Source organism: Gossypium arboreum, chromosome 8, assembly GCF_025698485.1.
Source record: "Gossypium arboreum isolate Shixiya-1 chromosome 8, ASM2569848v2, whole genome shotgun sequence".
Classification (NCBI taxonomy): Eukaryota; Viridiplantae; Streptophyta; class Magnoliopsida; order Malvales; family Malvaceae; genus Gossypium; species Gossypium arboreum.
The window spans coordinates 1,946,316-1,964,518 of record NC_069077.1 but is presented as its reverse complement, the minus strand read 5'-3'; the positions used below and the strand labels follow the sequence as shown (position 1 = coordinate 1,964,518).

At 27.8% G+C, this 18,203-nt stretch overlaps 3 protein-coding genes across 3 annotated transcripts; 2 read left to right on the top strand and 1 right to left on the bottom strand.

The window, feature by feature from the left end:
- Positions 1–222: 222 nt before the first annotated feature.
- LOC108468845 (SKP1-like protein 14) lies at positions 223–1,046 on the bottom strand. Its single transcript, XM_017769706.2, has one exon. The coding sequence runs from the start codon at positions 902–904 to the stop codon at positions 395–397; it is 510 nt and encodes a 169-aa protein (XP_017625195.1). The 5' UTR covers positions 905–1,046; the 3' UTR covers positions 223–394.
- Positions 1,047–3,471: 2,425 nt separating this feature from the next.
- Positions 3,472–6,154, top strand: LOC108467898 (peroxisomal 2,4-dienoyl-CoA reductase [(3E)-enoyl-CoA-producing]-like). Its single transcript, XM_017768713.2, has 5 exons — positions 3,472–3,835; positions 4,857–5,016; positions 5,174–5,343; positions 5,433–5,655; positions 5,767–6,154. Exons 1-5 carry the CDS (start codon positions 3,650–3,652, stop codon positions 5,919–5,921), a joined length of 894 nt encoding a protein of 297 aa, XP_017624202.1. The 5' UTR covers positions 3,472–3,649; the 3' UTR covers positions 5,922–6,154.
- Positions 6,155–8,919: 2,765 nt separating this feature from the next.
- Positions 8,920–14,636, top strand: LOC128279485 (uncharacterized). The gene is made up of 3 exons (XM_053018436.1): positions 8,920–9,075; positions 14,004–14,287; positions 14,385–14,636. Exons 1-3 carry the CDS (start codon positions 9,031–9,033, stop codon positions 14,404–14,406), a joined length of 351 nt encoding a protein of 116 aa, XP_052874396.1. The 5' UTR covers positions 8,920–9,030; the 3' UTR covers positions 14,407–14,636.
- The last annotated feature ends 3,567 nt before the right edge of the window (positions 14,637–18,203 follow it).

Below are 18,203 nucleotides of genomic sequence, written 5' to 3'. Positions count from 1 at the left end.
TAGCTTTTATTATTGTTATTATGGGTTCAAAGTGAATACAGTATGTTCTTTCTTCTTCTTGAATAGCCCTTCATTGTTTAAAACCTATGAGATTTTAGTGCTGATCAAGAACCAATCTGTATTGAAAGATTCATAACCCAACACCCATATTTCAATGAAATAAAACAATTAGAGGTTCATAAATGGTTTGCATTCTGCAAATCATACGCAACTAGCGACAGATTTTCAATCACAATTAGAGCAAAGATATATTGAACAAAAATTGATAAGCCCAAATTCAATTATTTAACATAATTATGTCCTTAAATCTAGAAATCAAGTGATCATAGAGAAATACTGTTTATATCATAAAAGAAACTTGTAAAACCCTAACCCGATCATAGAAATCAAGCAATCAATCATCATCAGGATCAACACCTTCAAAAGCCCATTCATATTGTGCTCTAATCTCAGCTTCTTCCTCAGGTGTATAATCGTTTTCGATCCCAAAAAACCTCCTAACATACTCCACACTCTTGTTCTTAATCCTATCAGCAACACCTTGGTTCAACGTATCAAGCATATCTTTGATGTTGAGATAATTAACGGCCAAGATCAACTCGATCAACGACTCATTGTCATGGGTCTTGATCATCTCTTCATCGTAAACCTTGCCTTCTTCCTCCGCCGAAGAAGAATCGTTGCCGCGGGCACGGAGAGAGAGGTGGAATTTGCAGTACTCGATGATTGTAGAGAGACACTTGGAGGAAACGTTGGGTAGAGGGATGGGTTCGTCGGTGGCGTCGGGGTTTTCGTCGAAGAAGGTCTTGACGGTGCCGAGTTCCATGGCTACTGCTTCATCGACTTCGAATTCGTGATTGTCGGCGGTTCGGAGGGTAATTTTTCTGGGGACTGTGGTTGACATTGTGGAGACTAACAACAAAAACTGGAATTAGGGTTAGGGCCTTTGAAGAAAATGGGAAATTTTTGGTCGATCTTTAGGGATTTTGATCTTTTAAGGGTTCAGTGAGAGAGAGATACGTAAAACTGAGAGGGTATATATAGTTTCACATTGGTAATTAATTAAATAAGAATTCTAATTTCTATATAATTTAGAATTTTTATCTGTATAGTGCAATAAAAAATAAAAATTAATTACGTAAATAAATATGATATTTGTTGCACCCTTAGCTCGTTTGTAGAATCTAAATACTCGACAATAATTATCTATTTGTAAATAGATTAATGTAGACTATGAATACTCTACTTACCTTTTTGAGTTGATGTTATTTATTTTTACTTTGTATTAAAATAAAATTAATAAAGTAATTAATAAAAATACACTTTTTAGTTTGGATAATAAAAATCTAATGATAAAAAATGCAATTTGCATTTTGAACGTGATTTTCGTTTTCTTTTTTTTTGAAATAATTTAAACTTTAAAGCAATAATTTTATAGGGTGCTTTTTTTCTTTTTCTTTTTCCTGTTTTAAATTTTAAAATCAATTTAGATTATATATTTATTTCATATTTATCCTCGAAATTTGACATTTATACAATTTAATTTTAACCTTTACAAATTTATGACTTAAAATTATTTACTTGGTTCCAAGCGTCGAAATTCTTTTGTTTCTTATTGTTTTCATTATAGTTGTCACCTTTATAAAATACATATATATATATTTTTAAATACAAATTGAGTAAAAATCCTAATAAAATAAATTATATGTAGTTTTTTTAAGAAAATAGATTTTTTGAAAGATTAAACAGATAATTAGACACTGCTATGGGTCGGGCGAGCCAAGTTTGGATTGGGTCTTGCCAAAATGTTAGGTTTGTTTGTTTGGCTTCGGCCTGTGCAGCCCAAAAGAATGGGACTATAATTTTGTCCAAACTTGAACCGCCAACCCAAATTAATTTTTTATATAAAACTTTTAAAAGTATAATATATCAAAAATATTAAAATATTCAAATAAATATTTTCCAACAAATTGAAAATAAATTTAAAAAGAATATTCACATTCAAATAACATTAAGATAGGTGTAACTTAACAAGTTAATACCTCTAAAATAGTAACAAAATTAATAATAAAATAAGAGTTATACAATATCAAACAATAACAACAAAACAATAGTAACATAATAGTGAAATGGTAGCAAAACTGTGATAAAACAACAAGAAAATAACAACAAAACGACAAGAAAATGGTAAATTCTTTTGTCTTTTTGCTAATTTAGGTTGGGTTGAGCTGAGCCAAAAAAGTCTTACCAAAACGGGTTTTTTTTATCCAATTCTATTTTTCAGGCCTATATTTCTACCAAAATCCTCTTATTTTTCAGACCAAACCACCAAATCTACATAAAATTTAAATATTACAGATAAAAGATATTATATGACAGCTTTAAGAATTATGATATCTCAAATTTAAATTTTATTATGATTTGATTTTTTTATGCATAAATGTTATGTGTGAGCTCTCTTCCTAATTTTTTAAGGTTTTAGTTTCAATGTTCCGTCATCTATGAGTCCTTTTTAAATTTATTCTGATCTAAGTTTAATTGTACTTCGATTTTGAGTTTAGTTGTCTTTTTTTTTTTAATTTTGTTTTGGTTATAATGATTCAAACATGAATTATTTTTATTGTACTTGTAAAATCTTTTAAAATAATATATTTAAAATTTGTTGATATTTTTGTTTGGCTTGACTTTTAAATTATATTTATTTTTCTATTTTGATATTTAAATTTTTTCTCCCAATTTGATACTTGAACAATTATTTTCATCTCAGTTTATTTAAAATAAAAATTTTGCAATAAAATGTAACATGTAGCAAATACTTATTGAATTTCGATAATTTTAAAGTAAAATGGGACTAAAATGATAATTCAATTAAAAAAGAAAAAAATTAAATACATTTAAGGAAATTCAAATCCACTAATACTCTCAGCATTTAAAACAAAATTGTATACAAAATATTAAAATTTTAATTAGGATTATTATCAATTATTAGTATTGGAGTTAAAGAAGCTTCCATATACATTCCATTATTTTTATTTTATTTTATTTTTAATATATTTGAATATATATATATATATATATATATATATATATGGAACTCACATTTTCTGCCTTATATACAAAAGTAGCTCTCAAACTATAGTATTTTTCTCATTTAGATACTTAATTTTTTTTGTTTAAGCAATACTTAAATTATTAATTTCATCTCATTTTACTCTCAAAACAAGATACCAATCAATAAAAACGTGACATATGGTCCATTCTTACAAGACACCGTACAACTTTGAGATAAAATGGACAAAATTGATAGTTAAGCAGGATTAAATCCACAAATTTGAAAATCAAAATTTTAAAATTCGAAAAGTATAGGAATTAAAAATGACTAAATTAAAATATGATGATTAAGTAACAATTTTTGTAAATTACAAAGACTAATAATAGAATTTAACCTTTTATAGTTGTAAAAGAAAGCCAGCGAGCTGGTGGAGCCGTGTAGACCACAAATACTAACTGTTGGTAGAGTTGCTGTTATGGAACACTGACTGAGTGGGTGTGTATGTGGCATTATTTGTTTCCTTCACTTCTCATCTTCCTGTTTGCCTTTATTAAGTTTTGATTGGATTAGTGGCCATAATTGAGGGAGAGAGCGGCAATGGAGTCACCGTTCAAAGCAGACATTTTGAAAGGGAAAGTGGGTTTAATTACAGGCGGTGGCTCAGGCATTGGTTTCGAGATTTCTACCCAGTTGGGAAAACATGGAGCTTCAATTGCTATTATGGGTCGACGTAAACATGTCCTTCAAGCTGCTGTTTCTGCTCTTCAATCCCTTGGGATTCATGTAAACTTTTTTTCATCCCCTTATTATTTCAAAATTTTTAATCATATTTATAGCCCTTCTTGTTGTTTGAATTCAGTTGATCTTTTAGTTTTGATCATGATTTGCATTATCTCAATGATTCCATAAATCCCAATCCTTTGTTAGCCATTGGAGGGATCTCTTTTAGGGATTTAAGTTCATTTTTTTTATCTAAATTGTCCCCATTTGTTGCTTGTCTTGTAGGGTCATATTTTATAGAATTCTGCTTCATATGTGTTAGTTTGGCATTTCGATGAAATTGGGGAAAAAAAATGGTGGTTCCTACTATATATATACATATATACATGTATATATATATTAGGGGAAGGGGAATTCAAAGTTTCAAACCTGACCTTTGACCGCAGATTGAGTCTTAGGTTGGTTGTCAGGGTTCTTATTGCAACAATAAGGAAAAGGTGAATTCGAGTGTGTTTAAGAACCTTTTTCCTCCGATTTTATGGGTAGAAGTAGCATTGTATAAAAAAACAATCCCGACCTTTGAGTACAGCTGGGGAAAGCCTGTGTTTAAAGAAGCAGATGCACTGCATATCTTATCAGACATGTTTCTAGGGAATTGACTAATAGTTTGGTGACATGGTGAGTCCTACTATAGATATAGTTGCATGTATATTAGGGGATGAGGAATTCAAACCCAACCTTTGAGTAGGACCGAGGGAAGCATGTGTCACACCACGCGTTTTAAAAAATGCATTAATCCACATTGGAAAGAAAATGGAGGGTCTCTCTAGGTATCTAAATGGGTGCAGTGCATTCTTATAAGACATGTTTTCTTGGGAGTAAAGTATTAATCCCGTGATATATGAGCATATCATGTGAAATGTTACACACACACACACACACACATATATATGCATACATATTGGATAGGTTATTGATTCATCGATAGATTGATGTGCTGTATTTTGCTTGATTTGTTTTTTCGGGTTTTTTTCTCTCTGTACTTTTCAGCTGACATTGCATTTATTTACTATTGTTTTTAAAGGCTGTTGGCTTTGAGGGGGATGTTCGTAAGCAGGAAGATGCAAAAAGAGTGATTGAATCAACTTTCAAACATTTTGGCCATATTGACATTCTCGTGAATGCTGCTGCTGGCAACTTTCTTGTGCCTGCCGAAGATTTGTCCACTAACGGGTTTCGAACAGGTATTTTCAGCCTTCTCAACATGATTTGCAGCGTACACAGTATGGTCTGATCTTTAATCTATCAATGAGAGAGCAACATTTAAGCTCGGCACTGATCTTTGGCCATAAGTACAATAGCATTTTGAAGCTTTTGCACATTTTCTTTTGCTAAATGCAGTTATGGATATTGATTCTGTTGGTACCTTCACAATGTGCCGCGAAGCACTCGAGTATCTCAAGAAGGGAGGACGTGGAAGGAACTCACAGAGTGGCGGATCAATCTTGAATATCAGTGCTACTTTACATTATACAGCTTCTTGGTACCAAATACACGTCTCTGCAGCCAAGGTTTGTCGCATAAATTTCATCCTCCGATATCTCTGCAACCACGGCCCTATTCTCAAGTTATGCTTATTTGCAGTGTTTCTTTATGTTAGGCAGCTGTTGATAGCATTACTAGAAACTTAGCACTTGAGTGGGGAACTGACTACGATATCCGGGTCAATGGTATTGCTCCTGGCCCTATTGCCGATACACCCGGCTTAAGTAAACTCGCACCCGACGAGATTACCATCAAGGCTCGAGAGCACTTGCCTTCGTATAAAATAGGGGACAAATGGGATATTGCTATGTCAGCTATCTACCTTGTTTCAGATGCTGGTGAGTTACGTATGTTGATCCCGTTCTACAAAATAGGGTCAAATCCGGGGTTTCATCTTTCCTGGTTTATATTGTTGAATCGGTAATTCATCGTTTATGTGAATCTTGAAGGTAAATTTGTGAATGGGACTACACTCGTAGTTGATGGAGGACATTGGCTGAGCCATCATCGCCGTCTACCGAAAGAGGAAGTCAAGCAGTTGTCTCGAGTGGTCGAAAAGAGATCGAGAGAAAAGCCGGTTGGAGTTCCATCCAGCAAGCTGTGAAAAAAACCAACATGGAGTGATTATGAATGCTTCAACTTATGGCTAAAAGCTGCAGAGGTTTTAGAATTTATAAAATGACATTGCCATTTAGGCCTGTTTGGTACAGCGGATCTAAAACTAGAGTGAAAGATGGATATTACCGTATCATTATGTTTGGTTGTTGAAATTTGTGATATTGATTACTCTTCTTGTGTTTGGTAAGAGGTAGTTAAAAGATAAGTGTTATTGGTAAATGTACCATTTTACTCTTAAAATCTATAGTTTCATGGTATAGGTACTATAAAGATTATTGTATTAGGAGTCAAATTGTAGACTCACCAATCAAAAAATGGACAAATTAGTCATTATATGTTAGATCAGAGAATAAACTGATTTTTCTGTTAAAAATTTCATCTATTTATATCGATAAGTGTGACTAATGGAATAACTAAACAAAAATACATGGTATGTAACGTGTTTTTCATGTTAATGTACAATGATGAGTTTTTAATAATAGAATTAGATGGAATTTTTGACAAAAAATCAGTTTGGTCCTTAATAAAAAACTAATTTATTCATTTTTTGAGTAGAAAGAACAAAATGTAATCGACTCATAATAAAGACTTGCATAATAATTTTGCTATAATTTCAGTATTTTTCTTTTCATTATTTTAACGGTGACATCAATTAGACGTTGAAATATTTTACCTATAAAACTATACATATGCATAATGACCAAGCAAACACAATTTACATTCAAATAAAAACACTACAAAATCCTCTTAATCCTGATAATAAAAACACTACAAAATTTAATAAAATAAAAACTAAAATAAAATTTTTCAAAAATAATTCATCTCATGAATAAAAATAAAAATAAAGTAAAGAAATGGATTTCAAATTCCTTAAAAGTCCAATCACAAAATCTTTATGTTAAATAAATATTACTTATACCTCAGTGATAAATATCACCAAATTTGCATATAAAAATAATATGAGACGTATTAATTTACACCCTACACAAACATATAATTATTTGTAAGTTATTTTGTTCAAAAAAAAAATTATTTGTAAGTTATGTAATACAATATGTATTATATATATGGAATTAAAGGTCATGGTATGTTGTTTTTGTAAGTAACTCAAACATGTCATTCTCTTATCCTCCCCAAAAATACAAGTTATTCTTTTATAATATATTTATATAAAACATAATATATTTTCATTTATCTTGGAAAATTTTAAAATGAGCTTTTCAAAGAAGACGAATCGTTAAATAAAAAATTAATTGATTTAATTTGTTGAGAAAAAAACAATTTACAATTCAAAAGAATCCATTTGTTGAATTATTTAAAACATAAAAGGATTATAAGAAATTAAGTAAATTGTAATACATGAAAATTTTATTTAAAAATACGAAATAATTACTTAAATCATGAAGAAGAAACTATTTAAAGCATGAAAGGGTTTTAAGAAATTAAGTAATATGTAAAACATGAAAATATTTCTTAAAGCATGAGAAGATATTAAGAAAATTAAGTACGTCATTACACATGGAAGAATTACTTAAAATATTTTTTCAAAACATGAAAGAGTTATTCGTAATACATGAAAAAATTATTTAAAATGTGAAAAGGTTTGTAATATATTAAATAATTTGTAATACGTGAAAGAATTTCTTAAAACTATACGTGAAAAAATTAATTAAAACATGAAACAATTTATTAAAAATACATAATTGCAATTATTTCAACAAAATAATGAATACAAAGAGCAACTTGTTTATTAATTTAAAGTCATGAGTCAATTTAATTAATAAATTACTCAAAATCTCATACCAAGATTCAAAACCATGGACTAATAAACTTAAATATTGGTAGCAAAACACTATTCTTACAAAACTCTACTTTTAACCATGGTATTTGAACAGGATTTGTTGAATTAGATAAAAAGATTAGTTGAACTAAACGGTTGACTTAGATTTTTAATATTTTTATTTTTAATGATTTATTTAATTGAATCGATTAGAATAATAAACCGATGATTTGATTGGTATGATCACCAATCCAGTTTTTTGAAAATTTTCTTTTAACATGAACATGGTGATTATATATAAACTATTATTAGAGTTTTAAATTATTTTTTATAAAATGAGTTTTATTTGACAAAATTTCTAAATTTTTTATAAATATTTCTAAAAACAATAATTTAAATTATTTTTCCTATTTTAAATATAAAATACTTATTTTTATATAAAATTAAAATTAATTATATATTAAATAAAAATAAAATTTAGTTTAGTTTTAAGTAACCACATGTTTTAAACTTATATTCTATGATCCTTCCAAAGACGAATAGATTTTGTTTTCGATTTAGAAAAAAAGGTTATTGAAAGAAAATAATTCTATCAACTAACTTGCAGTCTTTGTTTATTTAGAATTTTATAAATAAGTTTAATTTTGTGGAAATTTTAGGAAGACTGAATAAAAGTCAAAGGAATTTGGTGGTAGAGAAAGTCAAGATGAAATTGAAAAGAAAGAGCAGAGCAATTACAAAAGTTAACCCCCTCTTCGGGGGGTCTATAAGAAAAGAGCAATTTCTACCCATTAAAGAAGCAAAGAAAAAAAAAATCTGGAAGGAATTTCTTGGAAATATTTTTAAGGATGAAAATTGAATTATAAAATTTTTTATTCATTTATAATTTCTTAATTTTTGAAGGGATTCGAAATAAGAAATTCATTTTCAAAGATCAATGTTAATTTTACCATAATTCTATAGTTTAGTAGGAGATTAAAAGAAAAAATTCTAACTTATACCCTTCAAAATCACCATTAATTTAACGTCGGGGTTAACAGATAATTTACTTTGTTTGACAACTTAAATAGTACAATTTTAAAATGTAGACCATAAATGGAGTCAAGAACGCGCGAGAGCTAACATCTACTGTAGTGAATCAATGCGTGATTGAGTGTGTATTGAGTTTTCTTGAGGTTGATTTCTTCCAATCCCCAGCTACTATATATGTAAGCAGAGGCTAGGTTATGAGGCAAATAAATGTGGCATTGTCTCTTTTCTGATTGAGGGTGACTCCTAAGTTATTTTGTGGTGTTTGTTTTCTTTTTTTCATTCAATGTGGGGAACCAAAAGGTGGTTCATTTTGCACCAAAGGAGGAAGGTAAATATGCCTAAACTAAACTTGAATTTTCTTTTTATCATTTGCCTTTTTAATGTGTTGTCGGTTAAAGTTGGAGGTTTTGAGTTATTGAATAATTAAGTCTTATCTTGTACAATTGTCACAGGTTTAGACTTACGTTGACACAATTTTACAATTGTTATGGGTTCAGACTTACGTGGGCTGTGACACAATTGTCATGTGTGTGTTTTAATTCGGATATATACTTTGTATTAGTTTTGATGATAGAATTTAAAGTCATTTTATCTAGGTGTCTGACTCGAATTTTAACTATTGCTCCACTTAAGTGTCAGGCACATATTCAATGTGTTGGGTTATTGTGTTTATGTTATTATCTAAAAATAAATCGGGTTTTGATTAAAATGGTAAAGTTAAAATGTCAAAGGTCTTAGTTCTTGAGTTCAAATATTATTATGGGTATATTTTTCTAAATTTTATACAAAATATAAAAAGGAAAAAAAGAAAAATTGATCAAATTGGTCGCTCTATTATTAAATGATAATGGAAGACCAACGGTGCATTTCCACGTTAATCACTCTAAAATTACAGTAAACTACCCATTAGTCACTTTAAGTAGGGGTTATTCCTATTTTGGATCCCAAATTTTATTCATACAAATGCATCGCTAGTCTTCCATTATTATTTAACAATGGAGGGACAAATTTGATAAAATCCTTTTTTGCGGTGACCAAATTAACAATTTTTAAGAGTGATTAAAATAGGAATAGTCCCTATTTAGAATGACTAACGGTGTAGTCTACCCTTATTATACTCATAATTTATTAAACATAATTGTATGCATTTTCTCTTTCAAAATTATTAGATTGAATTTTAATTTTAAAATATTTTAATTGAGTTTTTAATGTATTAGTAACATATTAATTAATCACTTCCGTTAATTTAGCTATTAATTTGGATGTTAAAATCGTTTAAATTTGATAAAGAGTATATTTAAAACAAGTGAATTAAATTATAAATATATGTGTATTTACTACATAAGTAACTTAAATCTTTTGTGTTGAAAAACAAAAAAGTTCACTTAAATTTGAAAACAAAAAAGTTCACTTAAATTTGATTGACACGTCTTTTTTTAAAACATGTTTATAATGATGCTTCATTTCAAATTTGAACTTGAATTTAATCCCTAAATTAATGGCTAGACTTAGACTAAAATAAAAAAATTAATCTTTTATCGTGGATCAAATGTTTATAATTTGATCAACATGTTTTAAAGATACTTCATTTCAAATTTGAATTTGTATTTAACCCTAAATTGACGGTTAGACCTATATTAAAACTGAAAATTTTAATCTCTCTATTTTAATTTTGCATAATTTATTCATTCTATTTTTATAATATTATCTGTTACAGGCTAATTTTGATCCACCTAAACTTTAACCATAAAACCTAACCTAAATCAACAACCCTTACCCAAACCCCAATTACATCAGCCCATTTTAACCCAAACCCTAAACCCAGTATAACCTAAGCCCAAACTAACCCCAAACAGCCCAAATAAAAAATAAATAATAAAAAAAACCCCTAGCCCCCTAGCTCGTTGGCGCCGCAACCACCCCCTGACCGTCTGCCATGGCCACCTGCTCCAAAGCCCATGCCCATCCCCTGCAAGCAGTAACAAGAAAAGACAGAAAAGAAAGTAATAGTAGTGTAAATGGCTATATAAGCTAAAATCAAGGGGTTTTTTTTTTTCTTTCTTTTTTCTTTCGGCTAGATCTATTTGGCCATTTCTTTATCAATGCAAAAATAGTTTTTGACACACATACAAGTAGTGATCAAAAGAAAATAAAAAAAAACACCAAAATAACATCAAATCGGGCAGCCAAAACGCTAGAGTTACAACCAAAACTTAAGGTGATTTTAAATTTATTTTCGTTTTGTTTATTTTCTCACACATACATATATAAAAAAAACATAAAAATAAATAAAAATAAAAAAGGGGTACCTTTTCGATTGTCCGCGGTGGCTGGCGACGGCGTCCGACATGGCTGCGATCGGCCGGTTCCTCGCCGAATCCTTGACTGGCAGAGAGAAAAGGAGAGAAAGACTTTGTTTTTTTTTTAAGAGAAATGGGAAAATGAAATTTTTTGTTAAAATTTTAACTTATATAGAAGGGTAAAATGACGTAGTTTCGATGGGGATTTGGAGACCACAAAATGGCGCCGTTTGGCCCTTAACCCGCGCAGGCGACCCGATCCATTATCAGGATCAACGTGTTTTCATTTTTGGGATTATTTGCGCAATCGGTCCTTCCGCATTTTCATATTTCGCAATCAAGTTATCTTTTGTTTATAAATTGGCCCTGAAATTTAATCCGATTTATACATTAGTCCCTCTCACTGCGCAGCGTTTTAATGGTTTGAAATATAGCGCTTTTGATCCCCCTTTGTTTTTGTGCGTGTTCAAATAAGTCCTTCTCTTTTTTTTTTTTTTAAATCTATCCTGAGCTTTCTATTTTGTTTTCAATTTAATCCCTTTTTATCATTTTGATACTTTAATAATTAATTTTGTCATTCTGTTTTTTATATTTATTATTATTATGTTATTTATTGTTATTATTACATTTTTATGTATATAATATTTATATTATTACTACTATTATTATTATTATTATTATTAGTATATTTCTACTATTATTAGCATTATTTTAGTTTCAATTAATACTTACATATATATATATATATATATATATATATATACTTTCATATATATTTATAGTTGTTTTTTAATGTTACTTTTATTCCTAATATATATATTATGTATACATATTTTAATACTATGTTAAGTATATATTTTATTATGTATATGTATATTTTTCAATATTATGTTATTTGGATTATTTATATATCATCTTATGTATATATTCTTAAATACTATTATATATATATATTTTAATACCATATTGTGTATATATTATTATTACTAATTATTATTATTGCTAGTATTATTATTATTATTATATTAGTGTATATCTTATATATATATATATATATATATATATATATATATATATATATATATATATGTAGCGATGATTTTATTACTTTATTTTAATATTGTTATTATAGTAGCTTTTGTATTTTAATATTATTATTATTTTTATTATTTTTGTATATATTATTCATACTATCATTATTATATTATCACCACTATTACATTTATTGCATTAGTATTATTATTGCTATCATTATCAATATTAGTATTATTGTGTGTTTTCATTATATATATGTCGTTTATATTTATAGTATTATTTTAATATTGTGTTTACTATATATATTTACCCTTTTTACTATTATTACCTATTATTTTATTTTTAATATTATTAAATTATTTTTATATTCTTTTATTATCATTATTATCATTATTGACTTATATATACATATACATATATATTTTTGTACATATCATTATTTTATATTATTGTTGTAAATATTTTTTATATATATTTTATGTACGTCTCCTAATATTTTCTTTTATTGTAGATATTATTATTATTATTATTATTATTATTACATACTTATATTATATGCATATATACACGTATTTTTATGTACATAGTATTATTTTATATTATTATTACCAAATATATCATTTTTCTTATTTTATTATTAGTACATGATTTGTTTTATTTTCCTTTTTTTTGTAAATAATCATTATTATTGTTATTCTAATATTCTAGTATTCCATGTTAATATTTTTATTAATGATATCATTATTTGTGTCGTTTATCTATTTTAAATTCTCACTTTAGAAATATTTTTTCTCATGTTTTAATTAATTTCAAAAATAAGGCAATGTACCGATTTAACATTAAGCTATCGATTTCATCGCTATGTTGGGTGAAATTCGTCGGCTCGTGTTAAAAAACGGGACACCCTTTCTAAAAAATTGAAAACTAAAAATTCTCATTTTTCAATTGGATCACGAGTAAATGTCAAATTGAATTCGTACTTTTGAAAATCAAGACAACACGAGTTTAATAAAGATACCAATTTTGGGCGTCGCGAGGGTGCTAATACCTTCCTCGTGCGTAACCGACTCCCGAACCCAATTTTATTTTGGTTTTTTTGACGTAGACCTAAATTTGACCTTCATTTTTGTTCAAGAATAAATTTTCTTTTTAAAAAAAGATGATTTATTAGGTGTCCGATCACACCTAGAAAAAAGATCGGTGGCGACTCCCTTTTTAATAAAATCGATAGTCAGTTTTCAAATTTCCAATAAATCAGCTCAATTAACGATAAAAAGAAAAAAAAATTTACGTCGCTACATTATCAGTAAGTCCAAATTGATACTACTAATAACTACTGTCATTAAAGTAAAGATGTTAGATTGTTTCATTGATAACTTTCATACAATTAAGCTAGCTTGAATAATTTTCTTACTATGAAAATTCATGTGATCTTTTTAACCATAATGGTTAAATAATGTTATCAATTTGAACATTTTAATAAAATTGTAGATAAAGAGTAACAAAATCATAATTAAATATTTTTATTCTAATTTAATTGAAATGTTTAAGTAAAAAAATAATTTTGGACCTTTACTAGTGGCTGATTCGTTAGAGGTGTTAACCCTGCAACCCACGTCGCAAGCTCGAGTCACATGAATTGCTTACATGTATTGTGGTGTGTATTGATAATAATTTATTCCTCTTACTAGTGTGCAAATATTTATGAAGTCATTTGACGTGAATTTATATATCACTATATGCATATTTTTATGGTTTTTTAAGAAAAAAATTAAAATGCTCTCGAATAATTTCCTGATTTGAATTAGTGTCCGGTTGACTCATGATATAAGTTCAGCAAAAGACTTAATAAATAGTATAGATAAAAATAATTTATTACTTAATAAATAGTATAGATAAAAATAATTTATTTCTTTTGAAGGGTTTGAAGCAAGGGAGAAAATTCATGAGGAAAAGGCTGAATAAGTTGAAAACAGAGATGAAAGTGGTGAGCAAAGAGCAAAAAAGCATAAAAGAAGGGCAAAGGCAAGTTGGGGCCAAATTGCAAGCAATCAACTATGAATGCGAGCAGCTCCGCCGTGAAACTAATCGAATTATTCAACAAACCGCCACCACTCAAATCCGGTTAGCCCTAATGTTCAATATCCTTAAAGCTCGTGAGGAATGTGATTTTGCAAAGGCTCATCAATTAACTGCACTCCTTCGGTAAATACCATTCATTGCCTTCAATTTTCTTTTCATTTTCGATTCATCAATTCATGCCTTTTCTTTCCTTATATGATACTGTTTTTGTTTTTTGCAGTGAGATAGTAGCCAGGGGTTAATTGGAAGACCCAAATTTGAAAATATTTATACTATTTGATTGCTTTTATTAATACGATATAAGGTAATTATAACATATATTCATAAACTATAATCCTTATTTTAAATTGATATTTAAATTTTAAAACATTTTTGTGTGGACTGTAAGATTATAATATTACAGGTTTTGTATAATTCTTTCTTTGTAAAAATAAATTTACTACACAATGTTATCCCAACAAATTACGTAAAATATTTATTCCGTAATACTTATTTAGGTCACTTTCATTTTAAAATGAAAATGTATGCATGATGTAATATGTATAATCAAACGTCATTATAGATTTAAAGCTTGGATAATTAAAATAAAAGTATCATCCAATGACAGTGACAAGATTAAAAAAACTTTAATCATTTTGATATTTACCCTAATATAAATTTAATCATTTTTAGAAAAAAAATCAAAACAGTTCAAATCAATTGAGTGGAGTTGCATGCAATTCTAGAAATAGGACGACATAAATTTACCGGATTAGAGTTAAATCTAATAGGGGAATTAATAAATCGAGTTAATACGATAATAAGGGTTTTAATTAGAAAGAAATTTCAGTTAATCAACTTAGAGTAAGTTGTTATTACTCTCGAAAAAAATATTAGCATAATTTAGGGATTTCTACGTATCAAAATACCAAGTGAATAATTTATTTAATTCAAATTCTTAATAATAGATGAAGTTTAGGTGGATTTTTTATTGGGTATTGTTTCTCTCACTGGTTATTATTCAATTATTTTCTTGATTTATTTTCTGTTGAGTTCTTCAGTTAAATTAATTTAGTAATTTTAATTTAAGCCAATCACTCCAATTTGTCGACTAAATAATAGGAAAATGATAATAACTAGTACTTTTAGTCCTCGTGGATACGATATCTCGACTCACTATAGCTATTCTATTTATTGATAGGTACACTTATCTTTGTTGTATTTTTTAGTTAGAAATGTGATACATCAGTTGGCGTCTACCCAAACTAGCTTGATTTGAGCTTGAAATTTTTCTTTATTTTCAGTCTTGTAACAATCTAAATTTCAGTGGTGTCAGAACAGTGATTCTAGATCACTAAATCTGACGAGTGAGATTAGGAAATTAAAATAAAATAATACTTAGAAGTCGAGTGAGGTATTAGAAATATTTTTAAATAGGTGGAATTAAAATTTACTGAGAAATTATTTAATAAATTGAGTTGAAAACGAGGTATCGAGACCTCTATTTTATAAAATCAAGCCAAAAATATTTTTATAAATATTTATAGAGTGTTAGTAATGTGGTATTAAGATATCGTTAGAAAAAATTAATGTTTGGGTAGTCAATTAAATAAAAAGGACTAAATTGAAAAAAGTGTAAAAATTGCTAGAAGGATTATATAGCTCAATTGTCAAACAAGGAAGGACTTAAAGAGAAAAATAGCCCAAGTGACATATTTTGGGCGGCATAAGCTGAGAAAAATAAATTTGATGAAATAAGGGAAAAGTTGGAATATTGCAAAATTAACTAAATAAAGATAGGACTAAATAGGAAATATTTAGATTTCTCTTTATTTTTCTTCATTCTCACCAGCAAAAAATGCCATTTGAGGGTTTTATAAGCTGTTTTTTCATAATTTTTGCATCAAGTGAGTTAATTCTTTCCTTTTATTGTAATTTTTGTGTTTTTAAGATTTTTACAATTAGGTCCTACTATCTAATTCATTAGTTTTTGATCCTATGGATGATTTTGAAAGTTGACATGAATGAGTGCTGTAAGTTTATGATGATTTAGCATGGATTTGAAGTTTTACTTTTATTATACGAAGGACTTATTAAGTGATTTTAGTAGAAATTGATTTTTAAGGACCTAATTGTCAAAAAGTTTGAAATTAAAGTTTAGTGCTGAAATTCTGATTTCCAAGGGTTGTGAAGTAGTTAAAATGTAGACCACGAATGGAGTTAAACTCGCGAGAGCTAACAACTATTGTAGTTAATCAGTAAGCTCGCGAGAGCTAACAGCTATTGTAGTTAATCAATGCGGGATCGAGCGAGCATTGAGTTTCTCGCCATTGACGTCTTTCAATCCCCAGCTACTATATATAAGCAGAGGCCAGGTTATAACTTTTTTAAAATGACCCAATTTATTATTTTGCCTAATGCCCAAAAATATAAAAAACGGATCTGCTAGCAATTTCATCATTTATAACAACATTTTAATATTACGCTCCTTTATTATTTTTCTTATCCTCTCCATTTCACATCCTATTATTTATATGATTATTTATAACTTCTAAGTATAGGATATTCTAACTTGCTAATTTCTATTTGAAGTTAAATTGTCTCTCCTCACCTTTACTTGATGGTCGTTAACACATAATTTTAGTTGTATTATTAAACTAATACATCATCATATATATATATTTTTCATTCATTATTTCTCATAATAAGATTTTAAATTATAAATTATTTAATTGATTTTCTTATTACATGTTTTTCTCTAACATCCTTTATCCTTGAGGATTTTGAGGTTGTTATACTTATATTCTATAAACCGTCCAAATATCTCGAGTTGAATTGATTTTGTTTTAATTTTTTTTAAAAAAATTATTGAAAGAAAATGATTGGTTGAACTAACTTGCAGTCTTTCTTGATTTAGATTTTTATAAACAAGTATATTTTTGCGGAATTATTTGGAAGACTGACTAAAAGTAAAGGAATTATTGAAAGTGTAGAGGAAATTAAAAAAGAAAACAGCAAATTTCTTTAGCGCAAAAAAGAAGCAAAGAAAATAAAATCTGCTGACAACATCCCTAAATTTGATTGCTAAAATAATCTCTTTCTGAAAAGGTTAATTTATCAAATGTCTTGCTTGAATTTTAAAATATTTTTAATTAAATCCTCAAAATATAATTAAGTAATTTTGGATTTTTGGGTTTTTTTTTTACAAAGTGATTTTTTATTTTTGGGTTTATTTTGACAAAGCAAACTTTATTTTATGCAAAGAAAAATTGAATAGAACTTTTAAGTTATCTTCTCTGTTTTAAACATAAAATATTTATTTTTAAATCACAAAAATAAAATTAATTATAAATTAAATAATAAAATAACATTTGGTTTGGTTCAAATAATTGCAATTTTTTTAAAAATTTTCATTTCATAAATCATCAAAATTTCTTGGTTTGAATCAATTTTTTCTTTTTCTTAAACATGTTGCATGTTACCCGGGGCAAATTTAGAGGGTGGGCAGGGGCGAAATGGAAGAATTGTCTTTTAATCCCTTAATAAATATATAATTAAAAGTTATTATGTGAAAAAATTGCACTTTCATCTCTTAAAAATGGAAAAAAAATTCTATTTAGTCACTTCAAAGGTGATGAAATCATAACTAAATACAAGATAAAATTACACTTTAATGTCACAAAAAAATTAATTCAATTCCAACTTCCCTAAAAAAGTTATTGGATTCACCCTTACATTAAATGTTAGCTCAAATTTGTCCTGGTGTAAATTAATACACGTGAATTAAATTGTAAATTTTTGTGTACAAACAAATTGGATCTAACATGCAAGGGCAAATCTAAAAGTATTTTAAGAGGGCCAGATTTGAATTTTAAATTTTTTTTTTGATGTTAAAGTGTAATTTTATCTTGCATTCACTTATAATTTCGTAATTTTTGAAGGTGTTAAATATAAAAATTCTATGTTAGAAAGTCAAAGCAAAATTTGACTAGAAAATAATTTTTAATTTTATGAGGAGACTAAAAAACAAAGTTCCAGCCTGTACATAAGTTATTTTCTC

Excerpts from the sequence above, each read along its gene's own strand:
- LOC128279485 (XM_053018436.1), top strand. The coding sequence starts at position 9,031 with ATGTGGGGAACCAAAAGGTGGTTCATTTTGCACCAAAGGAGGAAG. Across the intron at positions 9,076-14,003 it reads TTTTGCACCAAAGGAGGAAG|GGTTTGAAGCAAGGGAGAAA; the intron begins GTAAATATGCCT and ends TTTCTTTTGAAG. Across the intron at positions 14,288-14,384 it reads CAATTAACTGCACTCCTTCG|TGAGATAGTAGCCAGGGGTT; the intron begins GTAAATACCATT and ends TGTTTTTTGCAG.
- LOC108468845 (XM_017769706.2), bottom strand. The coding sequence starts at position 904 with ATGTCAACCACAGTCCCCAGAAAAATTACCCTCCGAACCGCCGACAAT.
- LOC108467898 (XM_017768713.2), top strand. The coding sequence starts at position 3,650 with ATGGAGTCACCGTTCAAAGCAGACATTTTGAAAGGGAAAGTGGGTTTA. Across the intron at positions 3,836-4,856 it reads TTCAATCCCTTGGGATTCAT|GCTGTTGGCTTTGAGGGGGA; the intron begins GTAAACTTTTTT and ends TTGTTTTTAAAG. Across the intron at positions 5,656-5,766 it reads CTACCTTGTTTCAGATGCTG|GTAAATTTGTGAATGGGACT; the intron begins GTGAGTTACGTA and ends TGAATCTTGAAG.